Below are 26594 nucleotides of genomic sequence, written 5' to 3' on the forward strand. Positions count from 1 at the left end.
ATTTTACATGGTTTATGTTAAGAAGAAAAAGTTTCACCTGAGTTATTTGTGGTGCCTGACTCCTCAGGAGGCAGATTTCCTGTATATGTATATTACCCTAACAGAAATGTAGGAGATCACCCATACTGCCTTCTGTTTCCAAACACATTGAAAAATGTTTCTACCTTCGCATTCCCTGTTAGCTTTTAAAGTCTGACATCTGGTAACAAGGTAAGTATAGAAAACTAAGCAGCCACACCTCAGGGATGCCAGGGAAGTCCTTTGATAGAAAGATGAGGCAACAGGATGCTGAGAAACTCAGAGACATTATCACCTGTTATTGGAACATTTATTAATATTTGTAAGGTGCAGACTATGATACACAAAAAGACAGTGATATGAAATGACAGGCGTCTTCATCAGAGGTCTGCTTTGCAGCCTGTGAGTTTAGTTGTCAGCAGTACACTCAAGGCTGAGGACTTGGAGACTTGGGTTCCGTTGCCTCTGACATAAAGCAAGGACCTTCAGTAACAGCTGATGCTCCAATCAGTTTTTTGTTCATACACACTGTTGGCCATAGGAATCGTTCTTATCATTCTTTCCAAGGAAACCAGTACCTACCTCTACCACCATCACATTGCAAACAACCAAAGGCACACATGTTCATGATGCTTTGTTCAGAGCTGGCCCGAAAATGAATTCACATGACGGGAGCTGGCTATGAGACTTACTTAAGACAGCAATGGGAATGCCCCCAGGTTAATGAACTAGAGCATGTTCAAAACAGAGCAGGGAACTACCAACCTCTTCCTTCTAGATCTGATAGGCTCTTTGGCTGATTTGAAAGCAGTCCCCCTGAAGCTGACACGGTTCTAAAGTTGAAAATGCTAAGTTTACTTTGCCGTGTCCTCTGACATTTTGATAGGGGTTTATTTTATGCTGGGGGTTGCTGATTCTTCCAAAATCTGGGTTTCTGGGATTTGCTGTTTATTCAGCAGGAACCTACAAAGTCTGCGTTTATTCTTGACTGAAAGAATTGAATCCACAGCATCTTTCATCATAAATATAATGCCCTAGGAGAAGATACAGCAGCAAACCAGACAGACAAGGTCCCCAGTATCCAGTACAGTGCCTAGCACAAAGTAGGCAACTTAATAGTCATTGAACAGATATATGAATGGTATCTGGGTTGAGGTGGTCGAGGTCACATTGGTGTTTTTACTACAATGCTTTGCATCTCTGAAATCACAGACTTCCATTTCACATGTTAGCAATGGCATTTAATTTTCCTTGGCCAATGTTATGCTTGAGTTTGATTCATACAATAAAAAGTATGGACCATTATAATTATCTTAGATTTCCTCTCTGGGTATCTTTTTCTGGTCAAATCTTCATACTAAAGAGACGTTAAGCCACACTGCTTTTTCTCTAACTTGCCTGCAAAGATTTACTAAAATAAAACAGATCTTATCCAAGTAACAAAAACAAAAATGTTATGAAATCATTTTGCTGCCCAAATCTAAAATACTATTATTAACCATAATGTCAACTTACTTAGGTCAATTCTTCAATTGCACTATGCTTTGAACAAATTGTCATTTTCCTTCCATTCTAAATATGACAGTTCAGTTATTAAGGAATTGTTTTTAGTTAACAATTACTTCAATTTCATATGAAACATGAGCTAACACTCTCATCAATTTTTATTCACAATTATTGCTCAAGAGTTTCTACTTTGAAAAGAAAATTTGTGATAGCACAGTGGAAAACAAAAATCTCATTTTATAGGTAAATGTAAGTATCAGATAATTGAGTAGCTTGTACATTGTATCCTATTACTATCATTCTCAGTGCCTGAATACTAATCAGTTTAACTGCTTTCAAGCTATATATTTTTAAATGTAATTAAAACATACAGTCTCACAGTAAATTTCAATGGCTTATTAAAGGCCTTTACGTGGCATCAGTATCATATGTTAGAGATGAATGGTGTTTCTAATTTGCTAGCCACTTGGGTCAAGTTTAAGAAGGAAGCGTATTTATACAAGTAATGGTAATACAAACGGTCTCTTGGGAAAGCTGTTGGTGAGGGTTTAACATTTTTGAAGTATGTTTTTGTGTATCTTTGAAAGGGGCATTTTATAGGCATTGGGCCAAAGCATCTTAAAATCATGTTCCTTAGTACAGGTATAACTACTGTCAGTGCTGCCTGACTGCTCAGGTAGACTCATGAGGTGTGCGTTTTTAAGGGTGAGTTGAGGTCAGGTGAGGTTCGGCGAGTTGAACCACCTTCAGCTGAATAACGCTCTTTAGGACCAGGACCCTGCTCCTTTACGTATGGCGGGTAAGGCAGCAGTATCGTCAGCACCTGCACCCGGGGGCTGGATGGAACTGCAGAAACTCTGCCCCCAACCCACTGAATCAGAATCTCCCTTCAAACCAGGTCCCCAGATGATCTGCAAGCACTCCGGTGTTGGAGAAGCACTGGGCTAGGACCCCAAAGCCTCTGCTTACCAGGGGCCAAGCACAATGTGTGGCATTACTTTCTCTTTCCTTCTCCTTCTGAAATCATCCTCTTTTTACGATATCCCCTCAGACAGTTTCCCTTTCTTTCTCGTCACTCCCACACTCAGTCCCCAGATCCACATGAATTTCCCAGCTCTGATGTCCTTGCTTGTTACCAAGAAACCACTTCTAGTGCTCTCCACCTGTAGTTACCCAGGGCTCTCTGCTGCTGAGTAACCCTGGGAAGGTCAAAGCATGCTAATGACTCCCAAGGATTTATTCTGCCTTCCTGCCACTGGGCCTCCCTTTCTTCATGTATTCTGCATGGAGATGTCATCCTTCTAAGTTATCCAATCCAAAAATCCAATCTCTCTTTTCCATTTTAAATCCCTCTGTTCTGAAGGGGGGATTTCTTTGTCCCTGTTTCTGGTCATGGAATGCTGCCTTCCTAACCTGGCATGAAGCTTCTTTGCTAATATTTGCAGGGCATAGAAAGGACAAAGGGAGCCATGCCAGATGTTTGGAGGAATCACAGACAGGGTTTACTCAGTAGAGGGAAATAGTGTGCAGTTACTAATGACTCAGCAGACCCCTTAACACACTTCATTTGGCCCCGCCTTTGCATTGAGGGACTCAGCCTGCAAGAGGCAATGGGAGATCCAAACCCAGACCCAGACTGGCCAGCCAGTTGACCCCTAGAAGCAATTTGGTCCCTCTGTTCTAAACTGCGCAGGGGTAAAGGGCTCTGCAAAGAAGTGAACTGGGCATTTAGAAGCAAGTTGCTTACAAATTCAGGCTCTGTGGGCTAGGGGTTAGCGCAGCCAATGGTCAAGGGAACATTTTTGGTTCAACCAGGTGAGGACCCCTCGCAGCTTCTCTGGAGTGGTCAACACCCAGAACAGATCTCTTTAATCAGAAGAGACTGGCAGGGGAAGAAACAAGATTGCTTTCTGGCCATAGTGAGTCCGAGGACCACGTTTGCAGCTTCCATTCTTCTTGAGGCCAACAAACCAATTCTTCTCTGCGTGCTTCTTGGATATGTAGGTGTTGTAATGGTTCTCCTCCAGCCTTTCCAGGAACAAACATTCCTCATTTGGTGTCTGCTAAAAAGATAAAACCAAAAGAGAGTAGGACAATTAGTGAGTGGTTTCACATGGGAGTCCCCATTTACTAGCTGTGTGACATTGGGCAAAATACTAAAGCTCTCCCTGCCTCAGTCTCCTCTTCAGGAAAATTGGGGTCATGGTGGAACTTATTTCACAGGGTAGTCTTAAGGACTTAGAACAGCACCTGGCACTAAAGAGCCTTCAGTATGCATTTGCTGTTATTGTAAACTCCCTTTCCATTTAAAATCCATTTTAAAGTAATAAAGATGCGACTGATAAGAGCACTTCTAAGAGTCCTCAGGACTCTAGAATCTCCCATGGGGACATCCTGCTTGACTATAAGTACCTTGAGGGCAGGGCTGGATCTTTCATCTCTGTAGTGGCCTGGCACACAGGCATGACCATGGAAAAACATTCAAAATAAGTAAAAACCAGACTGTGATGTAGTGGGTTTGTTGTTGTTGTTGTTGTTTTAACTTGAAGACTAGACTTAAAGAATAAATACAAAGCTGCTAAAATGCCTTTTTATCCTGGTGATTTTCACTAGCAATGTCAGGATTTTGCCTGTGTATTGTTATGAAGATATGCTTGTGCAAAATTTATCCTAAGCATGAAACATATCCTAGAATGTAAATGTTTTTTTAAATGAAAATAGCTTTATTTTTTGCTACTTATAAAAAGAATCTTATAAATAGATGCTACTTGTGGCCAGGCACAGTGGCTCATGCCTGTAATCACACTACTTTGGGAGGCTGAGGCAGGAGGATTGCTTGAGCCCAGGAATTTGAGGCCAGTCTGGGCAACATAGCAAGACCCACTCTCTACAAAAAAAATTTTTTTTTAAATTAGCTAGATGCCATGGTGTGTGCCTGTCCTCCTAGCTACTTAGGAGGCTGAGGTAGGACTATTGCTCGACCCCAGGAGTTTGAGGCTGTACTGAGCTATGATTGTACCATTGCACTCTAGTCTGGGTGACACAGCGAGACCCTGTCTCTAAAGGGTAATAAAAATGCTACTTACAAGAAGAATTGTACTTTTAAAAACATACCTTTACTTTGTAAAAAAAAAACTATCCCAAAACCCACCACCCAGATATAGGCAACTGTTAATCGCTGATGAGCATCCTCCCCTACATCTCTTTATGTACATACAGACTAGATAAGGCTATATGGATATATACTTATGATATCATCAAAATGTCATGTTTTATTTGATGTTTTAAAAATGAACAACAAATCTATGAAAACATTCAATATTCCTAATGAGAAAAATGCAAATTAAAAATTATGTATCATATGTTAGCTATCCTATGTGCAAAGATTAAAAAAAACATTTGCACAAAGATAAAAAAAATTTGCAAGACTTAGAATGTGGGAACTAGGCACTGCCACGTACAGTTGGCGAGAAAAATTAGTGGCAACTTTCTGAAGACAGTTTAGCAATATGTATCAAAATTTACAAGATGTATTACCTTTGACTCAGCACTTTCACTTCTAGGAATCTAACCCTAGGAGATGGCTGAGTAAGTGTACAGTTATATTTTTGAGGATGGTCTCTGAACCAATGGTTTTAGGGGCAAGCGATTAGGAGTAACCTATATGTCCATGGAAAGGTGATTGGTTAAGTGGATAAAAGAATATCCGTACAGTAGAATCTAGTGCAGCTGTACATTTATTAAGTTGAAAATCAGCCACAACATATTAAAGAGTGCAGTTACTTGAAAAAAACCCAGCAACCACTATTTTGCTTACTTGTAGTTAATCTGTTGGTGGAGGGGCAACTCAGTTTTTGAACTTTCTATTCGTCAAGATCTTAGAATATATTTATTGCATTTGGGTCTAAAACAGGTATATTAAAACACTTAAGCTGGGAACTGAGACATCTGACTTTGCTTTGCCTTTTTCTTTTTCTTTTTTTTTTTTTTTTGAGACAGAGTCTCGCTCTGTCGCCCAGGCTGGAGTGCAGTGGCCGGACCTCGGCTCACTGCAAGCTCCGCCTCCCGGGTTTACGCCATTCTCCTGCCTCAGCCTCCCGAGTAGCTGGGACCACAGGCGCCCGCCACCTCGCCCGGCTAGTATTTTGTATTTTTTAGTAGAGACTGGGTTTCACTGTGTTAGCCAGGATGGTCTCGATCTCCTGACCTCGTGATCTACTCATCTCGGCCTCCCAAAGTGCTGGGATTACAGGCTTGAGCCACGGCGCCCGGCCTGCTTTGCCTTTTTCAAGTCGTGTGACCCCTGCAGTCTCTCTTCACCCACTGTGGTTGGTGATTTCCAATCACTGTCTGGCGGTTTCCAATCATGTTGTTCATTGTTCTCTATGTTTGTTTCTTTAGATTATAAACCCTAGTGAGGAAGGAGATGGAATCTTGTTGGTCTTCTCTCCACCCCCAGACACAGAGCCTTGCAAATAATAGGTGCTCACCAGCTAAGTAATGCGTTTAATTTGATTCTTGAGATAATACAAAGCAGTCAGGAAAGTCAGCCTTTCTTAGTAAGGAATTGTGTAACAGGAAGTATCCTGCTTCTTATTCATTCATAATCTAGTGAAATGACAACAGGGTGAGACACTTTAGATCATTTTGGAACAAGATGAGATATAAATATATTTTATTGGATGACTCTGCTGCCTCTAGAGGAACTTGGTCCAGACATTCATGTTTGATGCACATTGTTGGGGGTAGAAGGAAGTAGACAGCTTGGACCAATGTGGGTTGCCTACTCCCTTGTAGAGAGGACTCACCCCTGACACCTCATAGTGGGCATCAGGCCTGCGTTCTGTGACGAAGGTGAGGATGGCCACATTCCCCACCTGATGTCTCTATTACATTGGAGCAGTTGACACACACAAAATAGCTGAGTCACAGGCTGAGTCAGCAGGCCAGATCAGCGGTGCTCCGTCCCTCCACCAGGATTTGTCAGCACTCGTTATGCACTTGGTACAATGCTGAAGACATGTGGGTTAACTATTGATTCATGCCTATTGTTTAAATTGTCTTCTTTTTTATATTTAGCATGTTTCCCCTCCCACCCCAAGTTACATAGGTGACATATACTTACTGTAAAAAAAATTTGGAAAATACAGGAAGTTATTCACATATTATAAAATCACCCATTCTCCACCCCCAATATTTTGATATATAGCCTTTCAAACTTTAAAAAATATATATATCCTTTGCACACACACAAGTTTGAATCAGGATGGATTAGTGCCTAAATTTTGTGAAGAGCATGAAGCAGAGCTTTGAGATATCTTAGAACTTCTTTTTATCAATGGGGAAAATGCAAACATTCTTAGCTGTCATATACTAAGATCATATTTCAGGTGAATTGCAGTGGTGGCCACGGTTATGGTGGGAGAAGGGGGTGCCTGGAGTGTATCGGAAGTTAGATCCTGGGAGTTCTCCCTCAATATTTTTCTATAAGTGAAAGCAGGTTACAGTAAACATCAAAATTGATTTAAAGGGGGAAAAGCCATAAAACTGTGGCATAACCTAAGATACAGTGAGGGTGAGGGGCTTCTACGCTGACTTGTCTTACAGCCACCACTGGTCTGTGACGTGCCAGCCACTCTGATGGGCGCGTTCTGTGTGTTGCGCCACTGAACTCATGTACGCTCTGTGTGAGGCGGTTATGATCCATGACCGTCCTCATTTTGGACAAGGCTCAGAGTGGGTAAGTGACTTGCCAGAGTGGCAGAGGCATGAGATTCAATCATGAGTCTGAGACTGAACGATTGGCTGATGGATTGATTTTGCTACCACCTGGAAGAACTACCTTAAACCCCTACTCCCAAACCCCTTAAAGCCGTCCCAGGTGATCTGTACTGAGCACATAGCGTTTTAGACGTTGCCTATTACCCTGATGATTTCATCTCCTGATCCCTAGTGGGCAGTGAGAGGAAACGAAACTGTGTTCACATCTGGACCCTTGGCTGAGATGACAACTTCAAGAGAGGGTTTCCTGTGCCCTCTGTCGCTTGGCAATTTGATATAAGGTAAAGCTCCAGACTAAAATTCCCCCTACTGGCTGTCTTTTTGAAGACATCTTCATACAAGGGAGGAAAGGGGTATGGATTGGGCTAAGAAGTACAGCCAAGCCTTAGTTTATCAATTGTTAGGATACAGAGGAGGGATCATTAAAATCTAGAAATAACTTCAAAACCTTCAGTCATTGGTTTAAGCTGTCTCTCCAGTTAACTCCGGTCACAGAGATACCAACAGGGGCAAAATCACATTGCCTCTATTTCTATTCCTTTCCCATAAAGACCTATCTATACACGGTCAAACCTGTATAAAGCATTAGCTATGATAGGGAGAGGGCAGGGAACATGGAGGATTTTAGCTACTGAAGAAACAATTAGACTACGCCTCTCCATGCGGTTCATTCATCCTCACATCCTTTCAGTACCTAACATGGCACTTAGACACAGGAGATATTTGATAAATGTTGAATTAGTTATTAAGCTTTCTATCCTTTTAGGTGATCCTTTCAGAATAAAAGGGGCTATTTTCAAAGTTTTATGCATGACACATAAACTACAAAAGCCCAAGCTCCGCCATTTGTGAAAAAAGCAATAAGAGACACCCTTATAGCACATAGTACCTAGGTACTCAAGAAACATTTTTGGGCTGTGTGTGGTGGCCTATAATCCCAGCACTTTGGAAGGCCGAGGCCACTCGAGCCCAGGAGTTCGAGACCAGCCTCAGCAACATAGCAAGACCTTGTCTCTACAACAAATAAAAATGTTAGCCGGGCATGGTGGTATTCATATGTAGTCCCAGCTACTCGGGGGGCTGAGGTGGGAGGATCGCTTGAGCCCAGGAGTTCGAGGCTTCAGTGAGCCATGATTGCACCACTGCACTCCAGCCTGGGTGACAGAGCCAGATCCTGTCTCGAAGAAAAAAAAAGAAAGAAAACATTTTTGGAATGAATGAATGAATGAATGAATGAATGAATGGAATGGGATTAGCTATTCTAAAATGAGTGACTGAAGAGTTACCAAAACATCAATCAATCTTTCCTCTGTGTTTATATGATAATACATTTCAGTGTTTTAAGAGAATACCACAAGAAACTCTTTTATGTTTGTGTCTAAAATAAAGCAGGGTGAGGGTGGGAATCCTTCTGGAAAAAATAACAAACAGAGACTAATTGTTGCTTTATAGTTTGCCTCACTCCATGTAACAAGATTTCTGGAAACCTCAAACCTTGGCCACGTCTGGAAGCATGTCAGCTTCATACTTACTGAGCCGTATAAAAGCCCGTCGGTGTCCATGGCCAAGTACTGGCCAGTCTCGGTACTCTTTATATACACCTCCCCCACGCTTTCCGCACTGAGCTGCAGCTGAACTGGAATAAAAATAACACGAGCAAAAGTAAATAAACACTACGCTTTTGCCGATAGGACCCGGCAGCCAGGACAGTTGGCCATGGAAAATTCTGCTCATTCATTTTGCAGAGCCCTCAGGGATGAGCCTCAGATTAATCAAAACATAGAAATACAGTCCCTTTTTCTTTGCCTTCCAAATAAAGTTGTCCATTGGGAATTACGTCCTTGGGAAAGGAAGGAGAGACACCGGCCGGCTCACCTACCTGTCCACCCTGTTGGTTACAAAATGACCCTGAGTGCACCTTCACGGTGCCTTGCTCCTTTCTTTCTGTCACCTGTAGGAAAATAATCACAGGAGGAAATGGTATTCACTCCCCCAGGCTCCCTCATCCCTGCAGTCTTGGGGTGCCATAGACTGGGATCTGGCCACCCTGTGTGTGTTCTGCTTTTGTTATCAACCTGCACAGGGGTGCCTTTCTTTTTTTTTTCTTTTTTTGAGACAGAGTCTCGCTCTGCCACCCAGGCTGGAGTGCAGTGGCCAGATCTCGGCTCACTGCAAGCTCCGCCTCCGGGGTTTACGCCATTCTCCTGCCTCAGCCTCCCCAGTAGCTGGGACTATAGGCGCCCGCCACCTCGCCTGGCTATTTTTTTTTTTTTTTTTTTGTATTTTTTAGTAGAGACGGGGTTTCACTGTGTTAGCCAGGATGGTCTCAATCTCCTGACCTCGTGATCCACCCGTCTCGGCCTCCCAAAGTGCTGGGATTACAGGCTTGAGCCACCGTGCCCGGCCAGGGGTGCCTTTTAATTGTCTGGGCCTTCTAGTTGTGGGAGAGACTTCTATCCACAGATGGTTATTTTATAAAATCTGAGATTGCTACTTTCCCTGAGACAGAAGAGGTTCCCAGGGAGTTAGGACTGGTTGCCACATATGAAACTAAAGGAACTCCCTCGCAATGAAGGTTCCGTCAATCCCTCAGCCTCTATGGCAACCCACCTGGGGTACAGGCAGAGGGGTGATCGCCAGCTCCTGATGTGGGGAGAATGAAGCTGTTACCTGGAAATGCAGTGATGAGAACAGTGGTTCTCAACTGGGGGTGATTTTGCTCCAAAGGGGACATTTGGCAATCTCTGAAGACAGTTTCTGTTGTCACAGCTAGGGGGGTGGGTGCTACTGGCATCTGGTGGGTAGAGGCTGGAGATGCTGCTAACATCCTACAATGCACAGGGCAGCCCCCACAGCAAAGAATTTTCCAGCCCAGAGAATCAGCAGCACCCAGGTTGAGAAACCTGGAGATGGAGGGAAAGGACTGTGAGTTACAGAGTCACACTCTCCTCATTCACACTGATTGACACTCCCAAGGTGCTGGACACTTAATTGGAATCCAGTATTCATTTGATAATTATTAACTTGTTTATTCACCCTCGGGTGCCCTCTTGAGAGAGGTGCTTTGATAGTTCACATTTGGGAATTGGAATTAATTCTAGACTCTTCGGGATAATTTATTTGTTCACTAGACCATCAGAACCATCATTACGAGTAGGAGTGAAATCTAGACCAGGCACCAGTGGCTGCCCAGTAGTTCCCTAGGAGGATGAGGGGGCATCTCTGAGGTCCAGCTTGGCAGAGGCCGAGGGGCAGGAGAGGCTGGAACACACAGGGCTTTGGTTGGTAGATCTAGACCCCTCATTGCCTTTTCTTTGTTTTCTTTTTTTTTTTTTCTTTTGAGATGGAATGTTGTTCTGTCACCCAGGCTGAAGTGCAGTGGCGCGATCTTGGCTCACTGCAACCTCTGCCTCCTAAGTTCAAGCAATTCTGCCTCAGTCTCCTGAGTAGCTGGATTACAGGCATGCACCACCACACCTGGCTAAATTTTTTTGTATTTTTAGTAGAGACGGGGCAGGGGTTTCGCCATGTTGGTCAGGCTGGTCTCGAATTCCTGACCTTGTGCTCCGCCCGCCTCAGCCTCCCAAAGTGCTGGGATTACAGGCGTGAGCCACTGCATCCAGGCCTGTTTTCATTTTTAATTTAGTTTCTTTGAATAGGAAATGTACTTCCATGTTTCCAAATAGCAGAGGAGATAGTGAAAAGCTCCCCTCTGGAGTGCACATCTCCTGGGGGATACAGAAACAAGGAAACCCCTCCTAGACACCTTGTGTGTGTATCCTTTCTAGAGAGCTTGTATGCGTATATTGCAAGAGACATACTACCTCATACTAATGGTAATGTACTGAGCACACAGTTCTGCCCTTGCTTTTTTTTGTTTCTTAACTAATTGGAGATCTTTCTACATCAGTACAGAAAGAGTGAACTTCTTTCTTCTTGCCAACTGAATTGTGTTCCATTATGTAGCTATACGATAATTGTTTAACCACTTCTCTGTTAATATGCCTGTATTTTCTTATTTCTCTTTGCTTTCCTTATCTCCTGATTCACCCCCATGATGATACATAGTTTTATCACCCTTACCTAAGATGCAGTTCTCCCTCCCTTAGAAGTCTTTGCTATAGAGACTCAGGACTTCCTCTAGCTTCCTGTGGCAAGTGGAGTTTATTTAATTCACAGGAAGGAACTGGAAGCCACTGATGCACTTTCTCACAGGTCCTCCTAGGAATAGTTAGCTCTGAGAGTGTAGCCATGAGGGAACAGGCCAGTGGGCCTCCACTGTAAGGTGGGCTCTGCTCTCTCAAGCCTTCAGTCACACCACTTGCTCGCTCTGTCTTTCTGCTCCTATTAAACTTCAAACTTTCCCTGTTTTCCTGGGATCTTTGCACATGCAATGCTCTCTCTCTGGGACCTTCTTCCTCTGGATATTCACAACGTCCTTCTCCTCCAGGCCTCAGCCTAAATGTCCTAAAAGAGGCCCTCCCCAGTAACCTGTGACACTCTGTGCACAAGGTCCTTTCATCCCCACCCCATTCTCCCTGCCAATGCCACCCTCCCCCACATTCTTCTCCTCCTCTGCCGCTTGTTTCTTTCATGGCACTTAGTACAACATGCAATGATCTTATTATCTAGGGAGCTGCTGATCTATTTCTGCCTCCTCAGGAAAGTGTACACTCTGAGAAGAAGGGCAGAGATCTTGTCCTGTTCCCTCTGGGGTCCTCAGCACCTCCTACAGTGCCCTGCACACAGTGGGCAGTCTACATTATTTGGTGAATGAATGATGTTGGGCTAATATTGGCAGAGATGATTCTGCTGGCCCATCATCAATCAGCTGTGCACTTTGAGTTATGTTTCCAATAATGCTCTGAGGGGTGAAGTAAGATGGGACCGCATGGAGAGTTCTAAGGCTCAAGGCTGGGCTCTGAGCTGAGTGACCTTGGCTAGGCTGCGTAGCCTCTTAGACACAGTCTCTTTTTCAGTGAAATGAGGAGTATTTGCGCTCAGTCTCCATAAAGTTATTTCTCAGTCTAACAGTCTATGGAGCAAGTAGATACATGGAATGCCAATAGAATATTCTTTGGCAATAAAAAGGAACAGAGTTCTGAGGCCTGCCACAACACGGATGAGTCTGGAAACAGTGCTGAGTGGGAAGCAGGCATCACAAAGGACCATGTGTTTTATGTTTCCATTTAAATGAAATGTCCAGAATAAGCAAATGCATAAAGACAGCAAGTAGATTCAGGGTATCCAGGGCCAGGGTGGGTGGAGATGGGGGAATTATGGTTAAAAGGCATGGGGCTTCTTTTTGAAAATATTCTAAAATGGATTGTGGTGTTGGTTGCACAACTCTGTTAAGTTGTAAGAAAACCCACTGCATTGTACAACTTAAATAGGTGAATTGTATGGTATGTGTGTTATATCTCAATAAAGCTGTTTTTTTTTTTTTTTTTTTAAAATGGTTATTAGACTTCATGGTTTTCAGAGAACCTTCACATATACTTTTCTGTCAACTTCTCAGCATAATCCTGTATGTTTAAGAGAGACCAAAGGAAAGGGCTAACCTTTTACTGATCACCTACAATGTGCCAGGCATCATGCTAGTTTCTATCTTGATATAAACAGTATAAAATTAAGGAGTGTGGGCTCCAAAACACAACTGCATCAACTCAAGTTCTGCTTGGCTGCCTATCAGCTGTGTGATCATCTGGCAAACTATTTGCCTCTGTTCCTTATCTATAATGGTAGTTGTTGTAAGGGCTAATGCATGGAAAGTGGCCAGTACTCGTCAGACTATTTCCTCTATGCTTTTGTGACCTTTTCTGCTCCTCGAAGTGTTCCCTGGAGGAAGGTGGTGCTTGCTCTGTCCTTTAGGTGAAGAGCTGGAGTTTGGTGAGAGTGTGTTTTATGCAAGGTTATACTTCTAAGAAGGGGAAAAATCATGACCAAACCCTAGGTTGAGTACTCTAAGTATCCTACATTTGTCCTCTCTTTCACATAACCTCTTGGGCTCCAATTATGGGAATGGATTGATCCAAATTCAGCCATACTCTCCTGCTCGGACCCTCTTGTGTTCAAGATCACACATGGACAAGATGGCGGGTGGCCATCCAGGATCCCATTCGTAGCCACAGAATGAGGTGAGGTTAGCTGCCTGGGACTCTTTTCAACCTATCACCCATATATGTAGATATTTAGTCAAACACATTATAGGTGCTACAGAAACCCCAAAGGGGAGGTCTTTTAAGGTAATCAAGGAAGTTTTTCTTTGTTTATTTTTCTAAGATGGAGTTTCACTCTGTTCCCCAGGCTGGAGTGCTGTGGCGCGATCTCGGCTCACTACAACCTCCCAGGTTCAAGTGATTCTCCTGTCTCAGCCTCCCAGGTAGCTGGGATTACAGGCACGCACCATCATGCCTGGCTAGTGTTTTTTTTTTTTTTCTTTTTTTTGTATTTTTAGTAGAGACGGGGTTTCACCATGTTGGCCAGGATGGTCTCAAACTCCTGACCACAGTTATCCACCCCCCTTCGGCCTCCCAAAATGTTGGGATTATAGGCACGAGCCACCGTGCCTGGCCAATCAAGGAAGATTTTTTAAAAGCTTTTCATTTCCTATGCTTTTCTGTTTTGCTGCCTTCAATAGCACCCGCTTGTCTGGCCATGGGGCTGAACAGGCTTGGCTTTGCCGTCTGTGGAGTTCCATCATGGCCATGAAGAGGCCTCCTAGAGGTAAACAAGAGCCAGAGGCCTGCTTAGCACATGACTTCAGCCCTCAGCCACGAGTCCCGACACCAGGGTTGTTGTGCCGGTGAGAGTTCGTCTCAAGAGTTTCCTCTGTAAATATTATTTCTCCAGGATGTCCAAGTTTCATAGCTCATTTTCACTAGATTTCTTTCTGGCTAAGTTTCCTAAACATATATCCTTCTGCAAGTAGGGCTGGCAGGAAGGAGCAACATCCAGGCTGAGCAGCTCGTGTAGCTGGCTAGGTGTCCAGCTCTCTAGTGTGACTTCATTCCAGTTTTCCAGACCTACATCCTCTTGCAGCTGCTGCTGAGGACGGGCAAGGAAGGAGAGAGCATGAGAAAGGGGGGCCTTGGGAAGACAGGGAGGGGCTGGCCACACAGCAGCAGCTCCTTCCTCAGGTAGCAGCTCAGGGTCGGGGGACGGAGAACCATTCAGTCAACACGTATTCATCTATTAGGTGCTGGGACTTACGTTCAGTGCCAGGCATGGTCCCTGCACTCGGAGCTTCCGCATGATTAGGGATACAGACAAATGAACTCTGAGTGATACAGCAACGCAATAACAAAAGCTCCACTTGTTTTTGAGCTAAAAGCAAACAAAAGCACAAAAACTGCAACATTCTTCCTCTCTTTCTCTCTCTCTCTCTGTGTGTGTGGTTTTTTTTTTTTTTTAAATTCCCTTTCAAAGAAAGGCAGAATATAACATACAGTGAAAAAAAAAAATTACAGTGGGAGAATACAGTAAATCCTTGATGAAAATTGTATTAAAAAACACAATACATTTGGGAGGCTGAGGCAGGTAGATCACAAGGTCAGAAGATCAAGACCAGCCTGGCCAACACGGTGAAACCCCGTCTCTACTAAAAATACAAAAAAATTTAGCCAGGCGTGGTGGTGGGTTCCTGTAATCCCAGCTACTCGGGAGGCTGAGGCAAGAGAATTGCTTGAACCCGGGAGGTGGAGGTTGCAGTGAGCCAAGATCACGCCACTGCACTCCAGCCTGGCGACGGAGTGAGATTCCGTCTCAAGAAAAGAAAAAAAAGAACACAATACAACGTATGTAGCTCATGAATATATCTGTACTAAAATATAAAACTGTGCACCAGATACTGACCAAATTCATACAAGTAGCTGCTTTGGGAAGGATAAGAGGAACTAAGACTGGGAGAGGAATTGAGGAAATGTTTCCTTCATCCTAACTCTATTTCTTTATAAACAGTTCTGAGGTAAGAACAGCCAGCTGCTGACACCAGAGGACTCTGGGTGATGGGATTCCTGATGTTTAGTCTATATCTAGTGCATAGTTTTCTATTTTACTACATATACATGAACTATGTATATTGTTTTGTGTATTTTACAAAATTTTCATCAGGGATTTGCTAATGATCTCCCCTAATTCTCCTTCATACCTTTTAGAATGGTAGCTGATGTGTTAAAGCTCCGTTCATAGTCAATGGGACACTCAGAGCTGGCCAAGACTCCCGCTTTTTGTTCCTGGTGACCCCTGAGATGTTTTATGACCCAGCTTAGGCATGAGTCCATGTTGCATCTAGACCTGAGCATAAGCACTCATAAAAGCTGGGTCTTCCTGGGGGCAGACTGGGACCCAGGAGAACTAGGGAGGCAGGAGGGTAGATGAGGCCCCTCTAAAGCTCTAACTTCTCTGTCCACTCCCTTTTTCAATACACCCCGACCAGGTTAGCGCACAGAGCAAATCAGGAGGAGCAAGCATCTCTTCTTTATCCCATCCAGGGATCTAGGACTTGCTATCTATGAATAGGAAAGTCTTTGTCTCTCAAGCATCTCAGGGATGAAGGGGCAAGGACTTTTTGAAAAACAAGACATGTCCATGGTCCTCAGGGTACTTCGTTTTCCCCTCTGAAATGGGGACATTAACGATGAATTTAGCTGAAGAGATGGAAAGCAACTTTTAAAAAGGTACTCTAATGATAGAAATTTCTTGGAGAAATTCAAACTTAGATAAAGCATTGTAAAAATGTACGGGCAGAGGGCTAGAAGTGTTTGCTCGGTGGATTTGTGACTGTATGTGCCCCCAGTAGAATCCAGAGTCCTGTTCCTTTACTAGGAATGAGTTAAGAAGTGTTGGTTTGGGGACGGCCTATTTGTCAGAACTATATGTCAATTAAACTGAAATGTGCAGACTCACCTTCGTGGGTCATGGTCTTCCTTGTCCCATGCTCATTATTTAAACTGGTTCACGAGTCCCTGCATACCTGGGAAACCTACATAAAGGGGAGCCCGGAGCTTTTGCATGCTGTGCTAGCCCCCAACTAGGTGTTCACACCTTTTGTCTGAGGAACTAAGTTCGTAGCTTTGGTTTTCTCCTCTGCTTCCCAAAGCCTTCCATTAGGTCTTAGCAGTAGTTTGTTCACATAAGAACAGCAATCCCTTACTTTCCAAAGGTAGAAAGAAGGAAAAAGGGTTATGAGCCTGCCAGTGCCAAGAGAAGTCAACTTTGAGGTATTGCACCTTGTTTCTGAGCCCCAAGCTATCCTAGCATCTGCCTGTCCCATCCCAGGAAAATGTAAAGATAAGACCACAACTGGTGCATTCAATGAGGAAAATGCCTGGAAAGAGAGGTTCTGCTTCTGTAGCATGTCTGTCCGTGGCCTCTAAGCCTGCTTTCCGCCTCTGCTCTCCAAAGAGAGGCCAAGAGAGATTATGTGCCTGGTTTATTCTGGGTTGGAGACTTCCCGTCCTTTGCCGTGTTTACCCAAAGTGAGGTCAGCCTCATTCAGAACTTGGTGAGGTTGTTTTATGTCAGTGGCATTTATAATTAAAATGTAGCCACAAGCCGGGATTGGTAAAACATTAGAGAAAGACAGAGAAGGGGAAAAATCGAATTTGGGGGAAAATAATTCCAGTATTTAAAAAAATACACCCACACCCCCCACACACACATATGTATACACACACATCTATATATAAATATATATACACACACACATGTAAATACATATATGGAAAAAACCCTTATCTTAAAAGTTGTCTGCTTCTTTAAGATCTAAAAAAGGTGCCTGGAAAATTTTGATACAGTCCAGAGACTGAATGACATATATGTATATATTATATATAGTTTATATATTATATGTTATGCATGTGTGTGTGTGTATTTTAAAGTTTATGTATAAAAATCCTCTATGTAATCAGATGAGGGTTGTGGGGAGGAGGGCAAGGAGTCCTTTCCATCACGTGTGACCGAGGCGAGAGAACCCTGGTGTGGAGTACATTCCTGCCTGGAGACCTTCCCCTCTCTCTGACTTCTGGCAGTGGGGTCCAGCTCTCCCCATAGTAGTCATCTGAAAAGCTGTTTTGACTTCAGGTCTATGCTGGTGGGGAATACAGTGCCTTACCCGCTAGGTGCTGAGTGATCCCAACTAGAGAATAGAAGTCTGGACTCCCCTAAAGCAACAGGGCAGGAGGCATTTCATGAAGAGGAACCTGCCCTTTAGAAAGGGCTGCAAGGTAGGATTGTTTTGACCAGTGAATTCTGCTACTGCCTTTAGGATGTGGCTTGATTTATAAATATTTGATTGGCACGCACTTTGCCTAAGAACGTTTCCATTTGTGCAGTGAGTGGTGCCGGTAATTCTGCTCCCCACGTAGCCTCTTGCGTGCTTGGGGAGGTGAGGGGTTGTGGGCTATGGCAGGCAGCTGCAGGTTTGGAATGCTCATAAGGAAATTATTCTCTAATTATTGTTCCAGTTAATAATCTCATTGAGGGATAAGTCATGGTCCCCCTTCACCAGAGAGGAAACTCCCCAGAAAGATCAGAATCAAACACAGAGCAGACTTGCCCTGCCAGAGGAGTGAGATGGAGCGGGGTTTGCTGCACCTGTGCCTGGGCACATTATGCCTCTGTGTCAGGCCTCAGGGGCTTCAACCCAGGTAGTCCCAGAGAAGCTGGGACAAAGAGTCACCCTCAGTTCTGCGAGCAAGCGTAGCATTCACTTAATCTAACAGACTTGACAGGTCAGGTGGTTAGGTGAGGAAGGCTCAGGAATCCCAGAAGAATGATGATCAATATCATTTTTTGGGAGCACTTATGTGCCTAGCAGTGTGCTAAACACTCTTACAAACATTATCACATTAAAACTCCCACATTTCGATGAGTGGGTGCTGTTGTCATTCTTGCTTTTAAAACAAGGAAACTGAGGCACATTGAGAAGTAACTGTCCCAGGATGACAGCTGGTAAATAGCAGTGCTGGGACCTGACCTCCACCCATCTGACCCACAGCACAGATGTGTGTATTGAATCAGTTTGTGGGGCGGAACCGCTGTCATGATGTTGGTGTCAGGTGGTGGTGGGATACAGAAGGAGCCTTAGTCCTGGAAACAGAAGATGTGGTCGGTGCCAAGCCCTCCCAGTTAGGAGCTGGTCACGCCTGTCAGCTGCAGTGTTCTTAGAGTGATGATAATTAGTAACCTCTCAAGGTTGTGGTTAGGTGGAAGTGGAGGAGTTCAACACAATGCCCAGCATATATCAGGGCTCACAGATGTTTATTGAATATATTGTTGACTTTGAATTTAGCTGCCACCAATACAGTTCAGTCACTTATAAAATTAATGTTTACTGGGCATTTTACCAAGTGGCAGGCAATGTGCTAGACACAAAGTTTGTAGTGTTGAGCAATAAGAGACAAAGTCCTTATCCTCTAGGAGTCCAGTAGGAGGGAAAACCATTAAATAATTGCACAAATAAATGGAGAATTATAACCCCAAGAACGGCTGCATGGTACATGAGACACTCTTCAAATGCTTGTGTCCAAAATGGAACTGGCCATCTTCCCCCAGACCTGATCCTCTTCCAGGACCTCCCCCTCTCATGGTGACACCATTTATGTGTCTCCCTGAGCTGAAGCTTAGGGGCCAACATGAACCTTCTCACAAACTGTGCCCATCAGCCCTGGGATCTATGCAGCACTCCCTGGGTGATTCTGCCTGGCCTTCCTAGCATGGCAGCGTAACCAGCGTCCACAGTCCATATTGGTAACTGCCTGCAGCAGTGATCTGAAGAATGGTAACGGGACAAACCAAAACCATCTTCTCTGCAGGCCAGAAGTCCACCAGTAGAGACATTTTACTCAGGTCTCTATTAGAATGGCCCCCACACGAGCATCTGCCCTAGCGTTATACCACTGTAAGAAAGGTTAGGTACTTGGAAACTCATTCTCCTTAAGGCAGGAAGAAGATACACTTGCCCAGGAAAGATCAATGACCTTGGGACAAACAGAAGCCATGAAAGGAGTTATTTCTGTCTTGTAGAGCTCAAAGGCATACGGTTCTATCTTGTGTGATTTGTTTAAATTTTTCGATTGGCTTTTAGAAACGCTCTTTCTGAAGGAAGTCTTAACATGTGACTCTGTCACCTCAGTCTCTAATTATGTTCAAACTAGTGATCAAGGCATCGAAAATATCTCCTTGCCAGGCCGTGCGGATCACATGTAGCCAGGGAGCATCCGCCTCATGCCTGGCCGAGGCAATTCTGTTTCTGAATAACCCTTGAAACTCAGAAGGGCTTTGGCAGTACCACCACTGGGCAGAAGAGGGCGACAGAACCACATTCAGGGAGTACCTCCGTGCCCAGGACGCCTCTCACCTGCAGAATCCTAGTAAATAGAAGCCGTTTCGCCCTTATGAGGCACACTAGGCAATGCTGCCATTCCATTCCACAGGTGAAGAAACTGAGTCTCAGCGAGATTAAACCATTTTCCTGAAAATTAGTTGGGAACACTGGAGACACTTAAATTTCTAGTTAGGAAAGGACTGGAGTCCCAGGGCTGGGGAGCTTGAGGCTTCTCTTGCAGAGTTTGCAAACAGAAAGAATGCATAATGGCAAGAACGTTAATTGTCCAGGGCTGCTCCAGGCAGAAAGGGGCAGAGTAGGCTTGAACTGGAGCCTGCTGACTCTGCAGCGGAATATCCAGTTCCAGTAATGACAGGTACAGGGATGGGCTTCTGACCACCCACCCCACTTATTCTGATCTCTGTCCTCGTGGTCCTTGTTCTTAGTTCAGAGTAAGCAAATGATAGGCCCACACAACAACTCTGAGTGTTGGCAGAGAAACCCTGAATCCAAGCCTGCATCTAGCCCCTTGGCTTTCCTGGGTGGCAGTACTGTAAAAAAGAAGAGTCTGGAAGGTCCTTAAATACGACCCTCTATTACCATATGCTAGGCTGATTATATAGAAGGCTTGATGATGATAACTGCAATATGAACCAACACGTGCTGTGCTGTTCCTCTGTGCCAGCCACTGTGCCAAGAACTCTCACTATATTATCTCATTTAACCCTCCCAAGAAACCTGTGAGGCAAGGAATATTAGTATTCTTTTTGTACAAATGAGAAAAGTGAGGACAGAAAGGTGCAGTTGCCCCAGTTCACTTGGAAAATAATCTGGCATTCCTTGAATGCAGAAATCCTCTCCTGCACTCCCAGGGCTACGTTGTGCTCCTTTCTAGGGGTTCCTGACATCCTAAGTCAGGCGACCAAATCCACTGTGGACTCCAGAAGTTGTGCCAGCGTTACACACCCAGAGTGCAGTCTGTTTTGCTAATGATGGAATGACAACAAGGAAGCCATTTTCCATTGCTACAGAAATTCCAGTATTGGAGCCTCTTGTTACTCCAGAAGTCAAGGTTTCCCAGAAGAGCTAGCTTAACCCCAAGGAACATATCACGAAGCTTGTCTTTCCTCTTGGGTTCTGAGGACCGGAGAGCATTCCCTACTTTTTCAGAAAATTGGTAAGATGTATTAGGAACACTTAAAACCCAGAGGAATTAAAGCTTGTTCCCTTGTGTTCTGTGGGGCAGATCACATGAATTGTGTATCATGCCTGACACAATGGACTATAATCTAAGTTTGCTAATTTGCAGTGAACATTGCTTATGTATGCTTTTTAACAAACTAGTCCTTTTTTTTGCCTCATTCTGACACCTGTTTTTCACTGAAAATAAGGCATTCAGCAAGCCCATTTGAAGATAAACCATCAAAACAAAGCCCAAAAGAGCTAATTCTGCAGCTGCAAGCCCCAGCGTCAGCCTTCCTGCTCCTCATCTCAAGGGTCTGTGTGGTGGGTGGGGAGGAAGGAACAATGTCACCTCGTGTGTAAACGTCAGCGTCCATCTCCATTACCCATGCATCTGAGGGTAGAGCATGAGCACCAGTGAAGTGGTCATTTGTGCTTAGAACCTGCAACCTCTGGTGCATGGTCCATGAATAATTAAGACCACCTGATCTATAAACCATCATGTCAAAGTGAGTGTTTTGTATTGCATTTTAAAGCCAGTCCTACAGAAACTTCCTGCCTGCCTGGCTTCTTCTGTGTCTCCTGATTTTCCTTCTCTTGATTTGTTTTATGTTTGACTCTTGAGATTGCTGACCCTCTAAGCAGGGACTGGATCTGGCTTTAGGCTTCTTTGTAACCTCTGATGCTGCAGTGGGACTCAGGGGATCTCAGATGACATCATGATAGGACCTGGACACCTAATATCAAACATACACACCAGTGCCAGAAGTATCAAAGCAGAAGGAAGAGATTTTTTTATACTTAGAGAGTCAAGAAGATTCTTTTCTCCAGAGTCATACCTTCATTTATCAACACCTCTGAGACCCGGGCTGCCAGGAAGTGCTGGAAGAGATATTCAGCATTTGGCGCTAGTCGCTCCTACTCTCCAGTTTCTATAAGGTCTGGAGAATGACTTTACCTCTGCTGGTTACCACAGCCACATCTGCGTGATACGCAGAGGGAAAGCTGCGTAATTTATGATGTGTAAGACTACGATTATGAACTAGGATTTCACAAATCAAGCCCAGTGGAAACATAACCAGGAGAGTCAGTTGACTTGAAACGGAGCCCACATCTCTGTGCAGGATTTACCGCCATGCCCGTCTGGTTCATCCCATCATGGAGCATGCAGACCCCTGACTAGCCTTCGGGGCCAGATCCTTCACTAGTTACAGAAACCTGGGAAAACATACAGGGATCGAGCACCGGCAGCCAGTTCTGTTGGGTCAGCAGAGAGTGCTTTAAAAAACTTGAAATAGGACACGTTTGGGTATGTGGTGGCCCCCACAACTCCCTATTTTCCAAACCCAGACATTCTACACTTTTATGTGACTCCACCTCTGAATGTGTCACGCCTGAATAGAATCTTGGAGAAGCAAGTACCTGTACTTAAATATGAACCTTCCTCCCACCTCGACTACAGAAGATGTCAGAAAAGGAAGGGGGTGCCATAGAGATGGGCTTACTGTGCTGGTCGCTCCTGTCCCTTGTCCCATCCACTGTGCCATCCGGAAGGATCCTCAAGAAGTGTCCCCCGTTGCTACAGTAGAGCAGTTTGGGCTTCTTGTAATTCGCTGGAGGCAGATTAAACTTCTCGGTCAGGGCTGTGAACGTGGTGATTTCCCCTTCAGCCATGGCTCAGCAGCTGCTGCTTGTGGCGCTTTCAAGACTGTAAGAAATTGAACAAATCTGTAGTCGGTTCTTCCAGCAAAGGCACAAAATGCACTTTGAAGAGAGGAAGGACAGCTTCAGGGCACAGGGCTCCTGGGTAGTGAGTAAGCACAGCCTGCCCAGGTGATGCCCGCAGTCCGCAGGCCTGTGGGGCAGCTGGTGGTTAAGGAAGGATGGTCCCAGGCCTGGGAGGGGTTTCCAGGGCATTTCTCTCTTCCCAGTTGGACACAGCTTTGGACCAAACTGTGCATTTTTTAGAACTTCAAATTTAATCATTTGACCAAGGGGAAAAAAAATCATGTTTTGGTCCCTCCTTCTGGTCCACACACATCCTCAAATTAAACACCAAAGTCGCACTAAAATAACACCCAGGGTCTGGCTGAAACCCACAAAAGCTGAGAGGCCAGGACCAAGGTTCTGCCCTCCACCCTCACGCTGTCTTGATGAGGTACAGCGAAGCAGATAGCACAGATGGCCTGGACATTCAGGACCTGTAGCCAAAGGCACAGGAGGCCTTTCAGGGACACAACAGGGACAGCAAAGGCTTAGTATGTTAAGGGAACCTTCTGGATTGACTGGGGGAAACAGAGCTGGAACCAGGGAAAAAGGCACAGAGTGGGAGTGAGTGGGGTTTGTAAAGGGCAAACACCATATCAAAGGAAATGTTATGAGACAGATTATGAAGGCTGTGCCTGGTCCCTGCCCATTCCACAGCTTCCCATAGCTTCATGTGGCACAGAGAGGTGGGTCTGTCCCTTGCACACAGGCTGTTTTCATCCTAGCTATTTTCTAATGTGTGATAGAACACAGAAACCACCATGTTATATATAATATACCTTTAACATTGTATGTAGCCACTATATACAAAGTTATATTATTAATGTGAAAATGCATCACTTACACCTCAGAGGGTTAAAAAACAAAACCAATGAGCATTAGAATTGGTTAAAACATATACTTGCCCCACCATTTAGGAGAAGGAAGTGCTGGTGACTCTGAAAAGAAAGAGGCCAAAAAGAGACCAGGAAACTAGCATGGGAGCTGCACCTTTTTAAAATTTTATTTTTATTTTTATTTTTTGAGATGGAGTCTCCCTCTGTAGCCCAGGCTGGAGTGCAGTGTCACGATCTCGGCTTGCCGCAACCTTTGTCCCCCAGGTCCCGATTCAAGCAATTCTCCTGCCTTAATCCCGGGTAGCTGGGATTACAGGAGTGCGCCACCATGCCTGGCTAAGTTTTGTATTTTTAGTAGAAATGGGGTTTCACCATATTGGCCAGGCTGGTCTTGAACGCCTGACGTCATGATCCGCCTGCCTCGGCCTCCCAAAGTGCTGGGATTACAGGCATGAGCTACCGTGCCTGGCCTGGGAGCTGCACTTTGTAAGTGTGTGTAGTGAATGTGATCATCAATACATATTGATTACCAAGTGGTCTTAGAATGAAAATCATCATCCTCATCATTAATGTATTTTGGGCTACAGGTTATCTCAAGTAATCTCACCATAATCCTTTGAAGTGGACACTAATATTATCCTCAGTTTTAATAAAATAAAACCAAAGCTTAGAGATGTTCAGTGACCTGCCCAAGGGCAACAGCTAGTAAGCAATGGAGCTGAACCGCAAAAGGAGTCTGGGAACAGAAAGCCCCATTTTTCTCTTGATCACCATGAAAAGGTTTAGTGACTTTATCAACACTAGTCTTTTTATAAGAAGTGGGGTTTTCACCCATTGCCTGGCGTGTACATCTGCCACCATTAACTTGTCATTCATATATTTATTCATTTGTGACCCAAAGGTTGGCTAGTCTCCACCAACAACCTCTCCTTTTGCCCCCATGTCATCCATGAAACAGGACTCCATGCATCTCCTCCTTCTCCAGGAGAAGCCCACTCCAGCAGCTTCGTGAGCATCATGGAAGACCAGCAGCTACGCTGTCTTCCCTGCACTAACCATCCATCAGTGCCTGCAGCAGCCTTGTGGAGCTGCTGTCATAGGAGACAGTTCCCTCATAAATCGACACCAATTACAATAATTTGTCCTTAGGACTTTAAAATGAGGGCTCATGTTGGAAGCCTCCATCTGTTTTCTCTGCTCCTGGCATTTTAACGTGTCTGGTACATTTTTCCCACTCTGCTGCCACATGGGCCCGCCATTGTCCCTGGTTTCAGCTACTGTTGGAGGTGCCTCCAAGAACCCCAAAGAGAATTTTGCATATACCATATAAACTATATTTAAAGTCAGACCATCCCAAATGTCCCCTTTATCCCATATGGTGAAACTTCGATCAATTCTTTTCGCATAATACAGCAACAGACAGAAAATAAATATAATATTACACATATATATAATTTTATTTCTGTCAATTTCATAGAGAGGATTGCAGAGTTTACCTTGCGTAGTACAATCTCTCTCCATCCTCACTGTCTCTTCCAAACTTTCTCTCTTATCCATAAGCCTCTAAGTCCTTCTTACTCTCTGGCTCTCTTACTCTCTCTCCCTTTGTCTCTTCCTCTGTCTCTCCACTCACTCCTCTCTCCACCCAGCCTCTCATTCTAACTTCTCACTCCACTCCCTTCTGGATCCACTTCTAAAGTAAAGCAATTTAGCTCTTCCCTATGTGGATATCTTTACGCCTCACCTCTCCATTAGCACACAACCATCACCAGATTCCCCTTCCTTAAAGTACAACTAAGAGATAATGAATTTTTTCTTTCATTTATTTTTTCCAAGCACTTCCTAAGTTATGTACTTCATTTGGTACAGGAGACAATAATTATATACTAGTGATTGCCACTTAACTGAACAGATAGTCATTTGTATTGTCAATCTCAGGTGGGCTGAATTTTGTTTCTCCTTGTCTCTGACTTCCTCCGGTGTAGGTCCCCATTTGCTTCTGATTGTGGGGCAATTTCATGTTAAGAATGGCCTTTCAGGCCAGGCATGGTGGCTCATGCCTGTAACCCTAGCACTTTGGGAGGTCAAGGCAGGTGGATCACCGGAGGTCAAGTGTTGAAGATCAGCCTGGCTAACATGGCAAAAACCCATCTCTACCAAAAATACAAAAATTAGCCAGGCGTGGTGATGCGTGCCTGTAGTCCCAGCTGCTCAGGAGGCTGAGGCAGGAGAATCGCTTGAACCTGGGAGATGGCAGTTGCAGTGAGCCAAGATTGCGCCATTGCACTCCAGCCTGTGCAACAGAGCGAGACTCCATCTCAAAAAAAGAAAAAAAAAAGAATGGACTTTCTTCTAGATCCACCTAGATTCTAGATCATGTGTGTATGAGCCATACAGCCCAGCTGTGGAGTTCTCACTGGCTAACTGACCTCGGCCAGAGCCCAGCAGGTCCTCAGGGGCCCCTCCCTCCTGACCACAGTGTACCTGCAGTTATACAAGGCCACACCTCTGCTGTCTGCCTGCTCCCCTCAGTGAGAGGGACCATCATGAGGGTGCCTATACTGATGTCAGATGGCTCCCCAAACCCTTCATATCCACACCTGAAAACCTGAAGGAGACAAGTAGGCTCCTGAAAATAAGCCTGGAGTCAACATGAAACTGACAGACAATGGTAGCTGGGATTGATGACTCAGCTGAAACATACAAAAAATGAAATCCCTTTTTGTTGCTAAAGGAAACCCCTGGGGCATGAAAAGTCCTTATTTTAAACTTTATTTGTAATTTACCTATAGTTTGAGCAGTAGTTGGTTCAAAGTTCCTTGCCAATCCACTATTTGTTAAAGGATAGAAATAAAGGAAGTATATGACGTGATAAAACCATAAGGCAGCAACCTTAGCAGGCCCTTGGAGATTTACACAAATTGCTTTAATAAGTGAATCCATTAACTAAGTAAAATCAGGCATTAAGTGTAATGGAAATTTATAAGCTCTGCTTCTTGTTACTATTTTCTTTTTCGTGGCTGTCAGAGGAGGGGATTGTCTGTGTTGTGTTGGGAAACGGAGATCAAGCCCGGCGAACTCCATGTTATCATTGTGCACGAAGCCCAGCCCTTTGAGATTTGGGGCACTGGGGAGATTTTAGGAAATCCAGATGATTTTTTTGATTTATCAGTGAC

At 44.4% G+C, this 26594-nt stretch overlaps 1 protein-coding gene across 16 annotated transcripts in view; it reads right to left on the reverse strand.

The window, feature by feature from the left end:
- Window positions 1-309: 309 nt before the first annotated feature.
- The window catches only part of FGF1 (fibroblast growth factor 1), a 106924-nt gene continuing 80639 nt past the window's right edge, over window positions 310-26594 (reverse strand). For 9 of the 16 annotated variants that reach the window (XM_025388090.1, XM_025388087.1, XM_025388094.1 and 6 more), the window contains 3 exons: window positions 22321-22523; window positions 8838-8941; window positions 310-3587 (listed from right to left, as the gene is read on the reverse strand). In XM_025388090.1, the coding sequence (XP_025243875.1) occupies window positions 3393-3587; window positions 8838-8941; window positions 22321-22489 (468 nt within the window). In that variant the 5' untranslated portion in view covers window positions 22490-22523 and the 3' untranslated portion in view covers window positions 310-3392. The remainder of the gene's footprint in view (window positions 3588-8837; window positions 8942-22320; window positions 22524-26594) is intronic. The other 7 variants (XM_025388098.1, XM_025388095.1, XM_025388099.1 and 4 more) reach the window with 2 other exon arrangements.

The sequence above is a fragment of the Theropithecus gelada genome, chromosome 6 (assembly GCF_003255815.1).
Source record: "Theropithecus gelada isolate Dixy chromosome 6, Tgel_1.0, whole genome shotgun sequence".
NCBI classification, from domain to species: Eukaryota; Metazoa; Chordata; class Mammalia; order Primates; family Cercopithecidae; genus Theropithecus; species Theropithecus gelada.